The sequence below is a fragment of the Octopus bimaculoides genome, chromosome 19, assembly GCF_046866305.1.
Source record: "Octopus bimaculoides isolate indiv1 chromosome 19, ASM4686630v1, whole genome shotgun sequence".
Classification (NCBI taxonomy): Eukaryota; Metazoa; Mollusca; class Cephalopoda; order Octopoda; family Octopodidae; genus Octopus; species Octopus bimaculoides.
The window spans coordinates 22,726,227-22,746,995 of NC_142946.1; the positions used below are offsets into that span (position 1 = coordinate 22,726,227).

The 20,769-nt window shown below is 35.5% G+C and overlaps 1 protein-coding gene across 1 annotated transcript in view; it reads left to right on the forward strand.

Annotated features, from left to right (window-relative positions):
- The window catches only part of LOC106871640 (organic cation transporter protein), a 56,220-nt gene that overhangs the window by 34,136 nt on the left and 1,315 nt on the right, over window positions 1-20,769 (forward strand). Inside the window, exons 5-9 of the mRNA XM_089366610.1 lie at window positions 923-1,091; window positions 4,846-5,061; window positions 7,608-7,831; window positions 10,132-10,313; window positions 13,334-13,485. Of these exons, the coding sequence (XP_089222736.1) occupies window positions 923-1,091; window positions 4,846-5,061; window positions 7,608-7,831; window positions 10,132-10,313; window positions 13,334-13,485 (943 nt within the window). The remainder of the gene's footprint in view (window positions 1-922; window positions 1,092-4,845; window positions 5,062-7,607; window positions 7,832-10,131; window positions 10,314-13,333; window positions 13,486-20,769) is intronic.

Consider the following 20,769-nt stretch of genomic DNA (forward strand, 5'->3'; position numbering starts at 1 on the left):
TACATACATACATACATACATACATACATGCATGCATTTCAGTTTTATATTTAAGAGATGAAGACTTATGTACATTATTTACATTTGACGGATATTTGTCCACATCTGATATACCCTCCAGCCTTCATGAGGTGTCTTGGGGAAATTTCGAACCTGAGTTCTCATTCCTAAGGTATTTTTCGATGTTGTTGTTATTATTTTTATCATTATTATTATTATTATTATTATTATTATTGTTATTATTATTATTCATGCTTGGAATCGAACTCGAAATCTTGGGGTTAGTATCCCACGCACTTAACCATTACGCCATGTTCAGATTTATACCTGTAATTATTGGAGAACTGGGATATGTAACAAACTACCTAAAAACCAATCTTGAAAATTTAGGCTTCTCAAAACCAGAAAGGCGAAAGCTGATTCGAAGACTACAGATCCAAGCCAATCACTCGAAATGTAAAAATATGTAAAACAATCCAGAAATTTATCATTTACTAGACATGCAACTATATGCATGAGAATACATATGCCCACGGGCATATGGCGTAGTGATTAAGAACGCGGGATACTAACCCCAAGATTCCGAGTTCGATTCCAAGCAGTGACCTGAATAATAATAATAATAATAATAATAATAATAATAACATAGAAAAATACCTTCGGAATGAGAACCCAGGTTCGAAATTTCCCCAGAACACCTGATGAAGGCTGGAGGGTATATCAGCTGAAACGTTGTGTTAACAACAAACAAGATGAAGACAAATATCCGTCAAATGTAAATAATGTAAATAATGTATACATACATTTCCTCTTTTAAAACAGATTAGATATTAATGAATGAAATTCGCATTTGCCGCGCAGGACAAATTATTGTTTGAAATTGATGAAATTCTGAAATTGTTGTTAATTTCGTTGTTTCTAGGTATTGAAATAGTCGGTCCTACATATCGGAAAGTCGCAGGAATTCTTTTCGAGTTCTTTTTTGCTTTTGGATTCGTCCTTCTCGCTGGTTTGGCCTACCTGATCCGTAACTGGAAGTACTTAGAGTTGGCTGTGTCTCTTCCTACAATTACTTTCGTAATTATTTGGTTGTAAGTACCATTTTCAGTTTCTATCTTCTTTTATAACGATCTAACTAGATTCAATATTTTTGGTGAAGCTGTCGACTTTGCTATTGTTAACTTTTGAGCACATCTCTAACGTTGTGGACTACTCATTGCAGAAACTAAATAAGAAAAAGAAGGTGGTGGAGGCGGAAGAGGAGAGGATAATGGTGATTTTTGTACGGCAGTTGAGAGCAAAAGTGACCTTATAGCAATAGCAGAAGCAGCAGCAACATTAACAACAACAACAATAATAATAACTATTACTACTACTACTACTATTATTATTATTATTATTATTATAAAGAAGTGAACCTAAATGAAAACCAACAATGGCTCAAAGGCTCTGAACTAATAGCAGACGCAGAAGGACTAATTCACGCTGCACAAGACCAATGCCTAACTACAAACCACTATTAAAGCAAAATAATGAAAATAGGCCCCAATACCAAATGCAGAATGTGAAACCAGCACAATGTGACAGTTGAGTACATCATCTCTAGCTGCCCACTCTTTGCCAAAACTGAACATATATATACAGAGATAACCGAGCAAGTAATTATATCCATTGGACAATATGCCAAAACTACAGCATAAAAACTGACAGTAAATGATATAAACATGTGTCAAATAAGCTGCATGACAACGACCAGGCCACAATCATACTGGATATGTTTGTTTAAACTGACAAAGAAATAAAAGCTAATCGCCCAGACATAATAATCAAGGATTCGGAAAAAAGACACCTGCTTACTTATAGACATTACAGTCCCTTCTGACCAAAACATTGCCCCAAAAGAAGTGGAGAAATTTTCAAAGTACAAACACCTCGATATTGAAATAGTTAAGATGTAGGGCATGTCAGTGAAAACAATACTAGTAATAATTTGAGCATTGGGCATGATAAGAAACATGAAAAAAACGTAGAAGCAATATCTCAAAAGTACACATATCTCAAAAGTAATCCTGCTAGGAACAGCCCACGTCCTACGTAAAACACTACCAATTCAGTAATACAACCTAAACAAAACAATCAACAAACACAAGACACACTCTATATAGCAAATATCCAATGAAATAAACAACCACCAGCAGGCCAAATACCCAACGCATTACAGACACAACACACAATACAAACACTAATACAACAAAAGACTGCAGCAGACCCCATAACAAAAGAAACTGACACAATACAATACCGGGAAGAGTTTGCATTTCCCAACAACAACAAAAACTCACAATGCTTCACACACCCCAGCAACACGGAGATATAGCAGGTGATGCATTAGAAATTTGCTTGAAACTACCAAAGAAGAAGAAGAAGTCAAGTATGAACATGAACAAGAAGGAGTCACCGAGAACAAGGAATATAAGAATCTGTGGGATTTTACACTCGAATGTGACTCCCTAATCGATGCTCGGAGACCAAATATTGTTGTGGTAGATAAAACGAGAAAGGAAACCAAGATTATAAATATTGCCATACCTGGAGATGCACGCATAAATAACAAAGAACTAGAAAAGATTGAAAAGTACAGACTACTAAAGGACGAAATTGCAAGTATGTGGACTGTAAGGAGAGTGTCTGTCAACCCTGTAGTTGTAGGAGCACTCGGAGCACTAACAACCAAGTTCGAGAAATATGTCAGAGAGATCGGAATTGTCTTGAGAGCAGAGTAAGCCCCCCAAACTACTCTGCTGGGGGACAGCTTGGATTCTGGGATAGATACTCGGATGTTGAATGTCTTCCACGATAATTAACAGCCAAGTATCAAAGCTTATAGTGTTCGGAAAGAGACCTCTGACAACAGGCTGCTGTCCGCTCTCACAGATCAACCACAGCAAATAAGACCAAGCACTCCGAGAAGTAAAACAATAATAATAATAATAATAACAATAATAATAATAATAATAATAATAATAATAATAATAATAATAATAATAATAATAATAATAATAATAATAATAATAAACCAAAGCTAATAAGCTAGATATTGTTGTGAAAGACCAAAACAATAAAGTTTGTTTATTGATTGACGTGATCATACCTTGTAATCATAATATCTCAGCAAAAGAATTTGATAAGCTCAGAAAATATAAAGATTTGTGGCTTGAAATCGAAAAAAATGTGGCATTTCAAGACGGTTACAACACCAGTGATTGTAGGGGCACTTGAAATGATAAAAAAAGAGAACTGAAAATTGAGGATGATCCCTGGCTTATCATCCATGCAATAAGTGCAAAAAATTGTTTTAACTGGTACGTCACACGTATTGAGAAGAGCACTGTCACTGTGAATTTTCTTTCCTTTTTCCTCACCTATTCTCTTCGTTTCTTTTATCTATTTTTCCTTTTTTAATTTTATTTTTATCTTTTATTTTTATTCTTTTTTATTCCTCTTCTTTTTTTCTTCCTCTAATTCTATCGCATGACTTTTTAAATAACCAATCTGGTATGTTTATTTTAATGGCCTACCAATGCATACGGTAAGTTTGTCCTAGGCGTCAGGAAGACACGCGGCAAGAAGTGGAAACAAAATTGAAGAGAATAATAATAATAATAATAATAATAATAATAATAATAATAATAATAATAATAATAATAATGATAATAATAATAACTGAAGAAGAAAGAGATCACAAGAGAACATGGAAAAGAAAGACCAGACAGTAGAAAAGCCAAATAACAACATAAGAGATATAATTCAAACCAAAGAAGAATTTAAAGGAAAAAATAATGATAACGCTACCAATTAGGAAGGGACGACTGGCACCAGCGATTTAAGTGCGGATGATGAGAAGATTTTAGAGAAATTGAAGGAAGCAATGAGTAAAAAAGAAAGAAAGAAAAAGATTACCAGCGTTAAAAGGTACCAACAGAAGGAAGCTGCTAGATCTGACTAGGAAAGTAGATTCTGATATCAGTAGGATAGAGACTAAAAATATAAGTGGCACTAACTTATTGATTTATGCAGGAGGGGTAGTTGCCACTAGAAGATTAGGTATTTCTCATGGAAGGATTAGAAAAGAGCAAATGTGGAAAAGGGGATTACAAAATAAAGTGAAGACTTTAAGACAAGATTAGAGTAGAATACATACCTGGAAATTGAACAAGTTAGAAAGCACAAGATTTAAATCTTCTCTAGAAAAAAGAGAAAGCATTTGAGATAGTAATGGAAGAGTTTATTTCAGAAAAAAATACAACAGAATAGATTATTTGAGATATGCCAGAGGAGATTTTATAGCCAAATAAATAGTGGAGAAGAAAGTACTGAGGATGAGAAACCTAATGCAGAAGCTAGAAAATTCTGGAATGATATTTGGAATACGCTAGTCAATCATAATGGAAATGCAGCATGGTTAAAGAGAATAGAAGTAGTCAGTGAGAAGCAAACAGATCTAAGAATAACTAGTGTATTAATGAGAAAAGTGTTAGGAAAAATACCGAAATGGAAGGGGCCAGAACCAGATTTAGTTCAACGGTACAGGTTAAAAAAATTAGTAGCTTACATGAGAGATTAAGGGAGCAACTTCAGGATTGCCTGAATGGAGGAGTAATACCAGATTAGCTGATTAGAGGAGGAACAGTACTTCTTATGAAAGACAAAAGCAAGGATAATACAGCAAGTAACTATAGACCAATCACTTGCTTACCATTAGTGTGGAAGCTGGGTTTTTGTTTTTCTCTTTCCAATCTGTCTTTGTTTTCAATTTTATTTATTTCTATCCCCTATAACTGACAGATACATTCCAGAATCCCCACGATGGCTACAGAGTCGGGGAGACCGTGAACGATTTGAAGATGTTATGCGGAAGATAGCAGAAGGTAACGGCGTCGAAGTGTCACCAAAATTGTTTGATTCTTTAGAATTTCGTGAAAATTCCAAGACAGTACCATTATGGATTATATTTACCTCTAAGAAGCTAACGCTTCAAAGTCTGATTATTTTCCTCAACTGGTAAGTAAATCATATAAATTTCTTGATTTTTATTGAGATTCCTCCTTGAAAGTGAAATTTCGCATAGCTGTATCAAACATAAGCAAAAAGCCTTAAATTTGTAGAGAAGGAAGTTACTGGTACTTTCCTTTATAGTTTTATAGACCCTAGAGCGATGAAAGGAAATGTTGACCTCGGAAGAATTTAAAATCAGAAGTATGAAGTACGGTACTGAATAAAGTGAAGCATTTTGTCCGACACCCTACCAATTCTGCTAGTTCATGGCCCTCTATAGTGACAACATTAACATATATCGAAAATTATCTTCATGATTTGTCAGCACATATAAGAATTTAGTTCCGAAATTTGTAGCATTACGGATCGATCAATTTTCAGTCAGTTAAAACACTAGTATATATCAATAGTATTTCCTCTCTCGAAAGAGTTCAGTACATACTTGGGTTCTTAGTTCCATACCCAGAAACATCTACTGTAGATATTATATAGGATATAAATATATTACCTAGAATAAAACATTATCAAGATGTTTTTCCATAATCAAATATTCCAGAATACAGAGCTACATGATGACATTTCAGGTTTGGCTCAAAACGTTTTCTTCAAAATACATGCGAGGTCTGATCAATAAGTATCCGGACTGTTGCCATTTCAGTGATACGTTTCCATGAGTTATATTTCAAGCTTGTGATATTCAGTTGGTATGATCTGGAGTGATATCTTCTAGAAAATGAATGGTCATAATTGGAATAAATGGGCGTAGATCCTTTGCAAATGTTTGACATTATTTGGTGAAGGGGAGAGACATTGAAATGATGTTCAGAAACAATGGGCTCTGATCAGCCTATAGCAAAAAGTGGTCCTTTACAGTAAGCTATATTCTTCCAGATTTAACTGTTCCCTGCAAGCATTCTGTTGCCCATGTTTCAATATGGTTGCACCAAACATATACGTAGACTGATCAATAAGTATCCGGACTTTTCCCATAGTAACGAAGCTAAAACACGCAGAATAAAGCTACTTGGCACAGATTGACCTTGAACTCTGCTGTGCATGCGTACTAAATTTTAACGTTCTAACTGACTTCTGCTGTTTATAGCAGTGCTTGGAAGGAACGTTTTTAGCGTGTTCGTCGCATTGACCATGACAGAGAAACTTGAGCAGAGAATCTGCATCATATTTTGCCAAAAGCTTGGTGCACCTGCTCAGAGGTCTACGCAAAGTTTTCAAAAAGTTTTCACCGTTCTCGACAATCAAGAAGATGTTGTGCAGCTGAAACCCAAGTGTCTTTTTGGTCAGCTGAAAGCATTTTTGGCAGACACACATCTCATACCCAAATCTTCTGTGATAATGGAGTGAACTGAACCGTAATTAATTTGCGCATCTTCTGATAACTCAACGGTGGTAATTCGACGATTTCCCCTCACAGCTGCAGGCGCATCTTCGATGCTTTTCTGAGTTCTGTTGGTTGCGGGTCTCCTAAAACGTTCGTCAATATCGACATTTTTCGGCCATCTTGGAAACTTCTGAACCACTCGTACACTTGTGTGCGGCTCATACACTCTTCACCATACACTTTCTGGAACTTGGCGTAGGCCTCTGAGCAGGTATCACCATGACAACTTTCTCTGTCTTGGTCAATGCGACGATCACACGCTACACACCTTCCTTCCAAGTACTGCTATAAACAGCAGAAGTGAGCTAGAACTGTAAAATTTAATGTGCGTGCACAACTGAGTTCAAAGTCAATCTCTGCCAAGCAGCTTTACTCTGCGTGCTTTAGCTTCGTTACTATGGCAACCGCCCTTATTGATAAGACCTCGTATGTACTCAAAATAACAATCGCAAAAAATTAGATTTTTGTTATGTTAGTATCACATCAACAAGTTGTTTTGATATTACTGAAAGCCGATACGAGAGTAACTATTGCTTGATTCAATAATGTAGCGCTTCTAGATACAATGGTGAATTAATAGATGACTGATACACTGGACTGATCTTTTATAACGGCTGTGTATTTTTAAAATGCTTTCACAACATACGGGTGCTTCAGAATAAGGTCTTGTAACTGTAGTTTGATAGACAGAGTCCTTCGGAATGCTCATTACTTTTCTAGGGTAGTAGACTTAAATCCTTGTCGTCCAGTTTAGCACAACAACCTGATCTTTCGATACCTATAGCGGAGTCCACGCTGTTGCAAGTATTTAGATCAGGTCACTCGTTCTTCCACAGTCTCTGGAGCCATGAAAAGGCTCACTGGCTCGACCCTTTTTCTTCGATTAAACCATTAAAAGTAAAAGTACATAGCTAGAAAGTGAAAATGAAAATCCTTATACAGATTTGGTTCGTCGTGAGCTTACCTCTTATTCTATTACAACACCAAACATCTTGGGAAGCACAGATAGTAGTAATTATCGTTGCCTTTTTCATTTAAGACTGCCTATCATTTTCAAACAAACGTAAGTTAAAATAAAATTAACTGATGATTTTATATCAATATGTCAGAGACGTAAATAAAAATATACTACCATTCTTTCTCTTTCTTGCAGGTTTGTCGTCAGCATGGTTTATTATGGTCTGTCATTAAATAGTGTGAACCTCGGTGGAAACATTTTCCTAAATTTCTTCTTCATAGGCCTGGCAGAGTTTCCAGCTTATTTTCTTTGTATACTTATTATTGATAAAATTGGTCGAAAGCCAGTTTACTGTGCCTCAATGATTCTGGGTGGAATATCGTGCGTGTCATCACTGGTCACCATGATGTATCTTAGGGGTAAGTAACCAATTGTACAATTTTCGTAAAAGTCCTCTCCCTCTCTCCCTCTTCGGCTCTCACCGGCGTGCTAACAACCTGATCTTTCGATACCTATAGCAGAGTCCACTGTTGCAAGTATTTAGATCAGGTCACTCGTCCTTCCACAGTCTCTGGAGCCATGAAAAGGCTCACTGGCTCGACCCTTTTTCTTCGATTAAACCATTAACAGAAGTAAAAGTACGGATTTTGCTATGAAGTCGCAATGGAGACACTAATGGTTTTGATTTTTCCTTGGATTGGGCTAGTGTGTCTGTTGATTGCGGGATATAATTCTTCTGTTGTTAAGCTCACCACCTTAATAATAATAATAGAAATGATGATGATGATGATGATGATGATGATGGTGGTGGTGGTGGTGGTGGTGGTTGTGGTGGTGGTGGTGGGTTTTGGTCGCTCCTGTCGGTTTCGACGTATGAGTGTTTGAGGGAGAGGACTTAAAGAGAGTTAAACAGAGTAATAGAAAGAAGGAAAAAAACTGGGAAGCTGCATCTATTTGCGATGGATGCGTGAATGTGATTTCAGTCCAGGTACGGATTTTGCTATGAAGTCGCAATGGAAACAGTGATGATTTTAATTTTTCCTTGGATTGGGCTAGTGTGTCTGTTGATTGCGGGATATAATTCTTATGTTGTTAATTTGTCTTCAGCTCAAATTGTTTGGATACATTTTCTATTTTGAGCACATTTTTGTATGGGGCAGAAGCATGGACTCCCTATTATAAAGAAACTTGAAACCTTCCACATGTGCTCTTTGCGCAATATATACAACATAAAATAACAAGATGAGATATCTAATGCTAAAATTTTAGAAAAATGTGATATCTTCAGCATCCAAAACATGCTGATGCTGACTATAAAGGATTTACACTGAGAAAAACACTATGGATGGCACAGGAAAAACATTGTGTGTGCGTGTGTGTGAGTTTGTGTATGTGTGTGTGTGTGTGTGTGTGTGTGTTTGTGTGTGTGTGTGTGTGTGTGTGTGTGTGTGTGTGTGTGTGTGTGTGTGTGTTTGTGTGTGTGTGTGTGTGTGTTAATGTGAGGATTTTGCGTGTAAACATGTTTACGAAAAAAAAAGCAATAACATTTTAACAATGCATATTCCTCAATAAGGAGGGGACGTTTGAGGTCTTCTCATGGGAAAACCCCATAAGACCGCGGGTGTCCTGACTTCTGGGGCAGGTGCCTTTTCTCAGTTCCTCATCTCCAATTTATAGGTATATACTCAGGACAGGCCTGTTCACCCGCATCATTCTCGCCACTTTCATTGACCTTTTAACAAAATGGCTGGAGGACAACACTTCTCTTTTCACCCTTATTTTGCTCTTCGAGTGAAACTTGAAGAAGTTGATGAGGCATTGGCCAAAAAGTAAAGTGTTTGTCTTCGGCCCCTTCAATCTCGTCCACCTTACAACCTCTTTTGCCGTGGCCATCAGACATATAAAAACTGCCTGCCCTTCCCGGTTAAAAGAAAGCGGCGGGTCAGTCTTCACGATGGATTCAGTTGATAGCGGATTCCGTCGCACACGTGTCAGCAGGTGTTTGACATAAACCCACAGGTCAGCAATGCTCGAACATTGCACGAATGCTTGAAGGACGGTTTCGTCATCCTGTGCGCATCTCGGACATGCTCGGCCGACGGCACTTCCGTGCCTGTAGCGTTTATCTCAAACAAACAATTCTCCCTAGATGGCGGTTCGCTGCAGGACTATTTGTTTTTGGTAGTTGAGTGAACTGGAGCAGCGTGGAATGAAGTGATTTGCTCAAGAACACAACCCATCGCCCGGTTTATGAACCAAAATCATGATCATACGATCAGAAGGGCAATCACGCGCCTCCAAAACATGCTAATTAAATCAATAAGTATTTCAGTTTATCAAAAAACTGAATAACTCAGTCTAAACAGACGAAACTCCATTTTAAAAATGTAATATCGCATAGGTTTTATTCAAATTTATCATAAGTGTAGCTATGTTTTACTTCGTTTCTATATTAGTCATTCGTCTTAACCATATATTCTTTTCCTGCGCTTGATTTTGTTTCTTTTCTAGATACTAAGACTCATCTATATAATTTTTCTATTTGTGCGCCAAGATTGATTCGTAAGGGACCGAGTTACCATTAATTTAGTAATAAATATACAAAGGGCGTAATTTGGTCTGATAAAATACGAATCAGGGAACAATTCTTCGGATGAGTTAAGAAGTATACAAGAGATCTTTGTTACATGACTGAATATATTTTCCTTTTGACTTTCAGAATACATTGGATTTACCATCGCTTTGACAACCTTCGGTAAATTCAATTTGGCAGCCTCTTTTGCTGTGATCTACGTCATTTCCGGTGAACTTTTTCCAACTGTCATTCGAAATGGCGCTGTCGGGACGAGTTCCTGTTTCGCAAGAATCGGTGGTATGGTGGCACCATATGTTGCAGAAGCAGTAAGTCTGACTTTTAATCAAATTACTGGAATGTTCTCATTTCCTCTGAAATGGAACAGCTTTTGACCATATTTGGTCATTGATCTTATTTGACATTTGGAGAGTTTTCATTCAACTGAAAAAGAAAAAATGTATTGATGTATTCTCAACGCTTCTTTTTATTGTTTACTTATTTATTTTCATTTTTCGCAAATAACCTGTTCATTTTAATTATTTTTCATACATACTCATATATCTTAACGAATTTGTTTTACAAGATTCTTGATATGAAATCGTGTGTTGAAACAGATATTGTTATATTTGGGGATGGTCATATTTTTGCCAATTAACCGTACGCACTATATACTTGGTCTTCACTTCAGCTTTATTATTATCATTATTTTAATTCCTTCATCTTAAACCTTTCGTCACACATCCTGTGACCTCTTCAGCGACTATCCATCCCACTAGTCTCCTCTTGTTCTTATATATCTTCATTTCTATTTGTATTTTAAAACCATTTTATCTACTGAGTGCGGCATATATATTTATATATTATTCTTTTTGTCATAAAATAAAAATTTTAAGTTTTAACTGATGAAAGTTTACAGATTGATTGTTATATATATATTGACAATGTTTTCCATATATTTACATTTCAAAATGGTCACTCTTTGCCTAATGCAAGTCATTTTTACCTCGTAATTCTTTATTCCGGCCATTTTCAATGCTACAATTTGTTCACGTTTTCTCTAAGCCTTTATATTCCAATAAGAAAACTAAAGAATGTTAGGCAGCGTTATACAACACTTGCAACTATTTTTGCGAACAAGAGTGCTTCAATTTGCTTGAATAATGAGTTTCAATATGGAGTAAATGTATATACTGCACCCGGTATATATGCTTATATATATATATATATATGCACCTTTGTAAAAATGCGTATAGGTAGGCTCACTCCGTTTCTTTGCTACTGATATTATCTATACGTAGCAGCAGATAACCATTGATTGTGATGGTTCAAACTTTTAAGTGACATACTTATTATTCGTCAAATGATTTTACAAACAGCAACAACAGGAATTGGGAGGACGTATATCTCGCTTTGCAACTACGTAGTTTCGAGTTCAGATGCACTGTACGGCATCTTGGGCAAGTGTCTTCTACAATGGCCCTGAACCGACTAATGACATGTGACTGAATTAAGTAGACAGAAACTGTGTGGAAACCTATCGTGTGTGTGTGTTTTATTTGTTTCTCTCAGACACTTGATAACCGGTGTTGGCTTGTTTACATCCCGGTAACTTAGCGCTTCGGCGAAAGAATCTGATACGATAAGTACCAGACTTTAAAATGATTAGCACTGGGGTCGATTTGTTCCACTAAACCCGTCAAGGGGGTGTTCCAGCATGGCTGTTGTCCAATGAATTAAGCAGTTGCAATTCAAGCGGCAGTTTTATGCTGTACTAGCCCCATGTTCTTGGTGCAGAAACCACATACGTAGTTGTAGTTGCACCAGCAGCAGCGATTTTTCGGATGTACCTAAGCTCCATTATCGTAGAATCTTTAATTATGCATGAAAAAGTATGTAAACAAATGAATGCATATAATTCTGCGTTACCAGTATATATCAACTATGTGTGATTGCTTTTGCTTGTGAATGCATGTGTGTGTGTGTGTGTGTGTGTGTGTGTGTGTGTGTGAGAGAGAGAGAGAGAGAGAGAGAGAGAGAGAGAGAGAGCGGTGCATAAAAAGAGGATCGCGTTATAATAATAATTTTACCAGTTTTGAGATGAGGGTTAAATTGAATATTTTTATGAATAAAGATTTCTTCAATATTCGAATGGAAAAATTCGTAATCACGAGTGTTTAGTAGTTGTTTGTGTCAATGTCATATCATAGGTCGAGTAGCTTGTAGAGGTTCCTTCACCCAACTCATACAATTCGTGAACCCAAAACTTACCTATTTTATCAAGCTATTTTCAATGTCTCAAATATATGTCTGAAATACATATATATATATATATATATATATATATATATATATATATATATATACATACGCGCGCACACACAAACAGACAGACAGACAGACAGATAGATAGATAGATAGATAGATAGATAGATAGATAGATAGATAGAAGGCAATGAGCAAAAACGAAGATAACACACGAGAGACAATTTTAAAGAAATGTATGATTTGAGCGCTTAAAAAGAAGAGAAAGTGTCTTGACGTTTCGGACACTAGTCCTTTATCTGAATATGGAAAAGAAAAAAATAATGTAATGAGAAAAGGAAATGGGAAAGTAATACAATGAAAAAAATGTGGTTGGTAATAAAGAAGAAAGGAGTTACAGTTATGCATGTTAGGAGGCTGGAAACGAAAGAAGATGGAGGAGAAAAAGGGAAGATGAGAGGTCGTCGCTAAGAGTGAGTGAAGTGTAGGAAGCAATGAAAAAAAGGAGAAAAGCGTTCGCATAAGCATTACAAATATATATTCGGCAATAAGCATAAAAGGAAGAAAACATAGGAGTGACAAGTTGTATTAGTTTAACGCTTAAAAAGAAGAGAAAGGGCGGAATAAGAACATCTGTTAAAGATTATACCCAAATCTACTTGAGGGAGGCTGTGAGAAAATATATGCTATATGCTGAAAGATCTACAGCAAGTGTATGCTTTTGTGTACGATTGTGTTGTTGGTTTGCTCCTATCAGCTCCCAACTAGCAAACCTATGGTTAAAAACGCTATCACTTGCAGGTCTAAGTAAAACTTAAGGGATCCCTTATTCATGTCTGTATGTTGATAATCCAGTGAAGAGGAACAGAAATAGAAAACCTATTAATTAACCCCATAGAATAGTTAAAATAGAAAACTTGCTTGAAGCCTCAAGGAGAAATTGTTTTCATTTCGATGATGACAAATGTGTCATTCTTTTGTTAATTTATCTTTACCATGACTTAATGATAGTGTTTCTAACATCAAAAAATTGCAAAATATTTCAGTATTTCATTAATTCCTATTTTCTTTTTTATCTTTACAGTCAAACGTTTTAGCAAGTCCCTATAATCAATTAGTTCCTTCGTTGTGCTTTGGCCTATCAGCCATCGTTGCCGGATGTTTTGCTCTCATTCTGCCGGAAACGCTAAACAGGCATCTTCCCGATGATATTGCAGAAGCAGAAAATCAAGAAAGGTTAGTTATCGACAAATTATTTCATATTTACATTTGAGAAGAACCATCTTAGCTATTTAATAACACAGAAAATCTTTTATATTCACTTTTCTTATGTCTTTAGGTGTCGAAATGTCACGGAAACATTTCTACTGCAACTGTTGAATATTAGTAACTAACGAGTTTCTATAGGCGTGTTTTCTTTTTGTTTGTTTTTTATTATATCATTCTCAGTCATACGGGTCTGGCTTGTAATTGTTTAACCTTTAACATGTATCACCGTTAGTATATGTTAAGCTCAATACTTCTGCTTGTCTATATATTTGTACTTTTATTAGTGACATTCGTACTGTATACAATAAAAACACTCCAATAGTTGATGTTCAATAGTTGTAGAAGAATGTGTCAATGACCAGGTCACAAATTTGCACCGAAGATTTTGACATGCCAAAAAAATAAACGAAAGGAGATATGAAATTTGAATTATTCTTAAATGGCAAAGATGGCTCTTCTAAGATGCGATTACTTCACTTTCAGCACAAAGTCTCAGATCACTTAACAAACAAGTACAATTCAGATATGTCATATTTTCTTTCTGAAATTATTAAATGGACTTCCGTGAGTTGTTATTGTTTGGGTCCATGTCATCCCGGGACATTCCTGCTGTGATCTTTTTTCTTTCTTTTTTTCTAAAGTAGTGTTTAGGTATACATTATCCAATGTGCATTTCCTATTTTAAGGCGACAGTATGAGATTTGATGGATATTTGTCAATTATTAGAGCAAGTAGAGTGACCATACAGAGACTATCTCGTTCGTTCGAGCGATCGTGTCTGCTTGTCACCGTAATACCTAAGAAGAAGTGTGCAGTAAAATACATTAATTATCAGTATATTACTGATATATTCTTTAAACGAATCCGGATGTATGAGCATAGATTCAACTTGAGGAGGTTTTGAAATCCAACCTCACAGGCTGATTTCGATCACTACCAAGATATTTCTTCTAACATTCTACCAAGTTGCAGCAATGGAGTAACCATTCACCTGTAGCGAATGGTGTTATAATATTTCAACTTCACTATTTTTTCCATGTCTGATGTCTTCATATTCGTCTAGAGTTTTGTGTGTGTGTGTGTGTGTGTGTGTGTGTGTGTGTGTGTGTGTGTGTGTGTGTGTGTGTGTGTGTTTCTGACATTATTCTATCTAATCAGTCTTCAGTTGCCACCACACACAATAATTTCGGAGTTGTCCCTCTTGCAATTTTAACAAGAATTACAAGTAACGCCAATGATTTTTCGCTTTATTACTGGCGTATTTGAATTAAAACCTTTTTCGGATTCATAACGTTATGTTAGCTATATATAACGTAAGAACTTACCCTTTTTTCTCACTGGTGCCAGATGCCACCCCTTTCTTTATCTCTCTCTCTCTCTCTCTCTTTCTCACAATTGCCAGATATCAGGCTGTCGGTGACTAAGCCGGTAACCCCACAGAGCTTGCTCTGTGAGGAAGGTGTTTTTTTCTTGCTATTTGGTCACCCTGCAGGATTAAATACAAGACCTGCCAAAGGGTGGATGAACTCTAAAGAGCCAACGACCATCCAAATAAGCAATTGTCATTACTAGTTTTGCTGCTTATTAGGCCCTTACTCGCTTAAGACAGCAGCAATAAATAACAACTCCGCTGCCTTGCGGTAATACCCACTCAAGGGAAAAGCTTCGGGAGTAAGTCCCCAGAATAAATCAGGCGCCGGAGTCCCTAAGGCAGTTTGATGTTGCAGACAACTTCGTTCTGGCATCTCCTGCAACACCACTAGTACCAAGTCGTACTGGCCCCTGCCTTTCCCCTGGATAACACCGGTGGCGGTGGAGAGGGAAGACGTGTCGCATGGGCAACTGCCAATCTCCCACGAAAACTGCCCAGGCCTGCGCCCTGGAGAGGACACTCCAGCGCCATCTAACTGCGACGGCAAAACACGGAAAGCAGCAATCTTCTGGTTTTAAGCCTGCACATAATTGGCGTAAGAGAAAGGCGTACATCCTTAGTATGTCTATATGGCGTGCATCTTTTCACCTTCATAATTTGAGGCGGATCTTGGACATCAAGTGGACCGACCACATCACCAACACCGAAGTTCTCAACGTAACCAAGATACCCAGCATACACATCTTGCTCTAGCAGCGTCGTTTGCGCTAACTCGGTCATGTTCATCGCATGCCAGACGGAAAGATCCCGAAAGACCTCCTGTATAGGGAATTGACTACCGGCACAGGAGTACAAGGACGACCTCTTCGTTTCAAAGACGTCTGTAAGATATGTAGTTTCTTGGTTTGGACGTCCTGAGATAAGAGGAGGTTGCAAATGATCGCCCACACTGGAGGTAAATATTGCGAAAGGGAATGAAGAGAGCGGAAGAAAAACAGGAACTCGCCATCAAAGAAAAGCACACTCGACGAAAGGAAAAACCTGTAGCACCGGCAGAGAACTCCTTCAAATGCAGTCAGTGCCACTCCCGTGTTGGCCTCTACAGCCACAACAGACTCTGTACCACCATCAGCAGCTGACATGATTTCTTTGACCGCAGATCGGATGTTTACTACTACTACTACTACTACTACTACTACTACTACTACTACTACTATGTAATACAAAATTATGACTAAATATTTCATAATTTCTCATCTTCACTACTTACTCCAGTAAATACTTTGTTTGTGAGCTAACGAGAAAGTTACTGCGCGGGTGCACGATCTAGTATAACCAAGAGCAAAATCTCACCTAAATCACTTTCTACCATCTTAAAGAAAGGAGAGCACATGAGACAATGTAATCTAATACATATTATCTCTAAAACGAAGATGGGACTGTCGCAGCTGGAAAGCCACTGATCGTAAGACTGCTCGATCAAGGCAGATCTAAGACTAAGCAACAAAATTACGTTATTCACCTGATTACAATGGTATTTTCGGGACCTAGCAACGTATAACAAAAGTTGATCCATTCCATCAGAGGGTATCTTACTTAGAGAAATTTGAAAAGCATTTTAAGTTTAGTGATAGCTTGTTCATTGAAATTAACGATTGTAAACAGCATTAAAGTTGTCCAATTTTGGCTCTACATAGAGACTATATCTTCAAGCAATGTCAAAAATATGATAGGATTATATTACAAAGAAAGATTTATATAGACAGCTATAGAGAAACAAAAAGAAAAGCAGATATTTTATCAGTATATGTCAGTGAATATACTAAAATACAAAAGCGGAAATTGTCAAGATAAGTTTCAGAAGGATGCGAAGCGACCACCTACAATGCAACAATTGAGTGTATTTGTTTATGCACACACATTTATACTGACACACTCAATATATATGAATGTAAATATATTGTGTGTATATAAGTATATATATGAATATAGATACGTATTATATATATATATATATATATATATATATATATATATATATATATATATATATATATATATATATATATATACATACATATATATATACATACATATATATATATATATATATATATATATATATATATATATATATATATATATATATATATATATATATATATATATATATATATACATACATACATACAAATTTACACACGTACTTCTCTCTTCTTCACATATATATATTTGTGTATCTATCTATATACATAAGAGTGTATGTGTGTGTGTGAGCGCGCGCGTTTGCATGATCGTATATATATTCTTTTATACTTTCACTTGTTTCAGTCATTTGACTGCGGCCAAGGTTTTAGTTGAACAACCAGACTTACTTTTTTAAGTCTAGTACTTATTCTGCCGGTCACTTTTGCTACACCGCTAATATACGGAGACGTAAACACACCAACACCGCTTGTCAAGCTGTGGTGGGAGACACAACAAAGCCACAAAAAAGCACAGATAATACATACATTATATATATATATAAAAAAATATATATATATACATATATGCATACATATATGTACACGTACACACACACACATATATATATATATATATATATATATATATATAAGAATTTAAGGATTGGAGAAAACGCATGTTATAATTGCATACTTTATTCCTACATATGTTTCAAAGGATTACAACCTGTGTGATCCATAGGGATCTTTGATATTAAAATTGTAACCTTCTCATCAGGGAAAGCATGGGAATCATCTTAAACGTAAGACATTATGACCGATTATGAAAACAATTGTTTTCATAATCGGTCATAATGTCTTACGTTTAAGATGATTCCCATGCTTTCCCTGATGAGAAGGGTACAATTTTAATATCAAAGATCCCTATGGATCACACAGGTTGTAATCCTTTGAAACATATGTAGGAATAAAGTATGCAATTATAACATGCGTTTTCTCCAATCCTTAAATTCTTAAATATACTCAAATACCCAAAATTTCAAGGAGTTCCTGCCTTAAAAACAGGAGCTAACCACAGTTATTTTGTGTTCTTTGCTACATTGGTTTCTATTAACCCATTTATTCTATCAGAAGAATGTTTATTCATTAAGATAGAAGAAATACACATATTTATATATATATATATACATATATATATATATATATATATATATATATATATATATATATATATATATATATATATATATATATATATATATATGCATGTATGGGTACAAGACGTCTCAAACGTAAATATCATAAAATACGAAAAGAACATGAAATACGAAGGCAAATTTGGGTATGCGAACAACGAGAGAAACAAATGGAAAACAAGACAAGTAACATAAAGAACGACCCTTCATCAGTTGTCGGATGTTCATATACTCCACTTATATACTTATATATATATATATATATATATATATATATATATATATATATATATATATATATATATATATATATAATAGTAGGGAATATAAATTCAAAACTTACAGGGAAAAATTCAATTTAGCAATTCTAAATCAAATTTCACAATATATAATATATGCATATAATTTAGAGAAAAACCTCTATTAATTAATTCAATAATGAAAAACGTTATTCATACCATCTAGAAAAATAAATATACTATAAAAACCTTATTCAAAAAATCAATAAAGTACAAAAAATAATAAATAGTAAATGGTATTAAATAGACTACGCGCGTTTCGTGGTTATATTTTCAAATAGATAACAATAATAAAATTAATCTGATTTAAAATCAAATCGATCTAAAATTAATTCTATTTAAAAATATAATCACTCTTCAGGTCTAAAATAACAATAATAATAATAATAATAATAATAATAATAATAATAATAATAATAATAATAATAATAATAATAATAATAAAATCTATGTACGTATCTTAACATAATAAATATCAAATAAATATAGAAAAATACTTGTTTTAACAATAAATAATCGAAAAACATTTAACAACATTTGATATTTATTATAAGTTAAGATACGTACAGTGACTTTATTATTATTATTATTATTATTATTATTATTATTATTATTATTATTATTATTATTATTATTATTATTATTATTATTATTATTATTATTATTTTAGACCTGAATAGTGACTATATTTTTAAATAGAATTAATTTTAGATCGATTTAGGTTTTTCTCTAAATTATATATATATGTATATATATATATATACAACGGGCTTGTTTCAGTTTCCGACTACTAAATCCACTCACAAGGCTTTGGTTGGCCTGAGGCTATAGTAGAAGACACTCGCCCAGGGTGTCACGCAATGGGACTGAACCGGGAGCCATGTGGTAGGGAAGCTAGCTTCTTAGCACACAACCAGAGACAGACAAACAGAGAAACAGACAGAGACAGAGAGATAGAAAGTGGGGATTATATATATATATATATATATATATATATATATATATATATATATATATATATAATACGTATGAATAAATTAATATAGGTTTGTGTGTGTGTATGCTTATATACATGTGTATATGTGTGTATGCACTTAAGTAGTTAATCTATATATATTAAAAACGCAAATACGGAATTAGATAGAGGCACCATGGCTTCGTAGATATACATTTCGCTATTTAAAACACGTAAGGTGGACTCATTAAAGGAACTGAACAACGTCCACCGATCAAAGTATAGAGTGAATATATAAGAAACAAACAATATATATGCACTGCATCTGGCTGAGTTACTGTAGCTCAGAAAGTTGTGACGTCCGTCTTGGCTTATAACATAAATATGATGAGCGGATGTCAATATATTCATTTATAACAATTGTTTTAAACGTTCGTACACCAAATTGTTCACTATTACAGAATGTACAGAACATCCTTCTCTTTTTTTCACTACTTTTGATCTGGTGTATCAAAAGATATCCAGATAAGCGATTGATTGCCGAATCTTGACCTCAATTATCCTCAATAAGTGATTATTCTTCGTGACAATGAGTGATGAGAGATATGACAGTTTCACTTCCTCTTAGTACTTTAATATTTATGCAATGAGAAGTGTATACACCAGCGAATAGTTAACGTAATATCAGGAGTTCATCTTTTCAATAGTGTCACGATCCTTCATTCTGTTTCCTCCTATCAAAAAATAATCTTTGCTGTCGATGTGATTAGTCAAAAATAAACAATAATTATTAATATATTTACGGTTTATATGTGTGTACATGTGTGTGTGTATTGATGCAATACAACGTGTGTATGTGTATGGCTACTCTGCATTGACAAGGGGCAACACCCTGAAACTAGTCTAGTCTGCAGATGCCAAGCCAGCAGGGGGACACTGCTGACCTCCCCTGTTCGAGGGTTATAAAGGACACAGGTTCGTGTGTCACATAGCTAGCTAGAGGCGATGGCTTCTTGGAGCTAATTCACGGCAGCTTTCGTCCTAATTTTGGGACTGCCATGTTGGCTTGGCGATAACTATTAATTTCCAGTACCGCTGCCGTAGTCTCCTTTAGAGAGACTTAGAAATATTAATAACTCTATTTCTGAAAACCAGTGGATAGATTCCACTGAAATTAGATAAATAACCTTCGAGCAGATAGTCGGCAGCGCCGCCTGGCTAAGGCTTGGCTACTCTGCATTGACAAGGGGCAACACCCTGAAACTAGTCTAGTCTGCAGATGCCAAGCCAGCAGGGGGACACTGCTGACCTCCCCTGTTCGAGGGTTATAAAGGACACAGGTTCGTGTGTCACATAGCTAGCTAGAGGCGATGGCTTCTTGGAGCTAATTCACGGCAGCTTTCGTCCTAATTTTGGGACTGCCATGTTGGCTTGGCGATAACTATTAATTTCCAGTACCGCT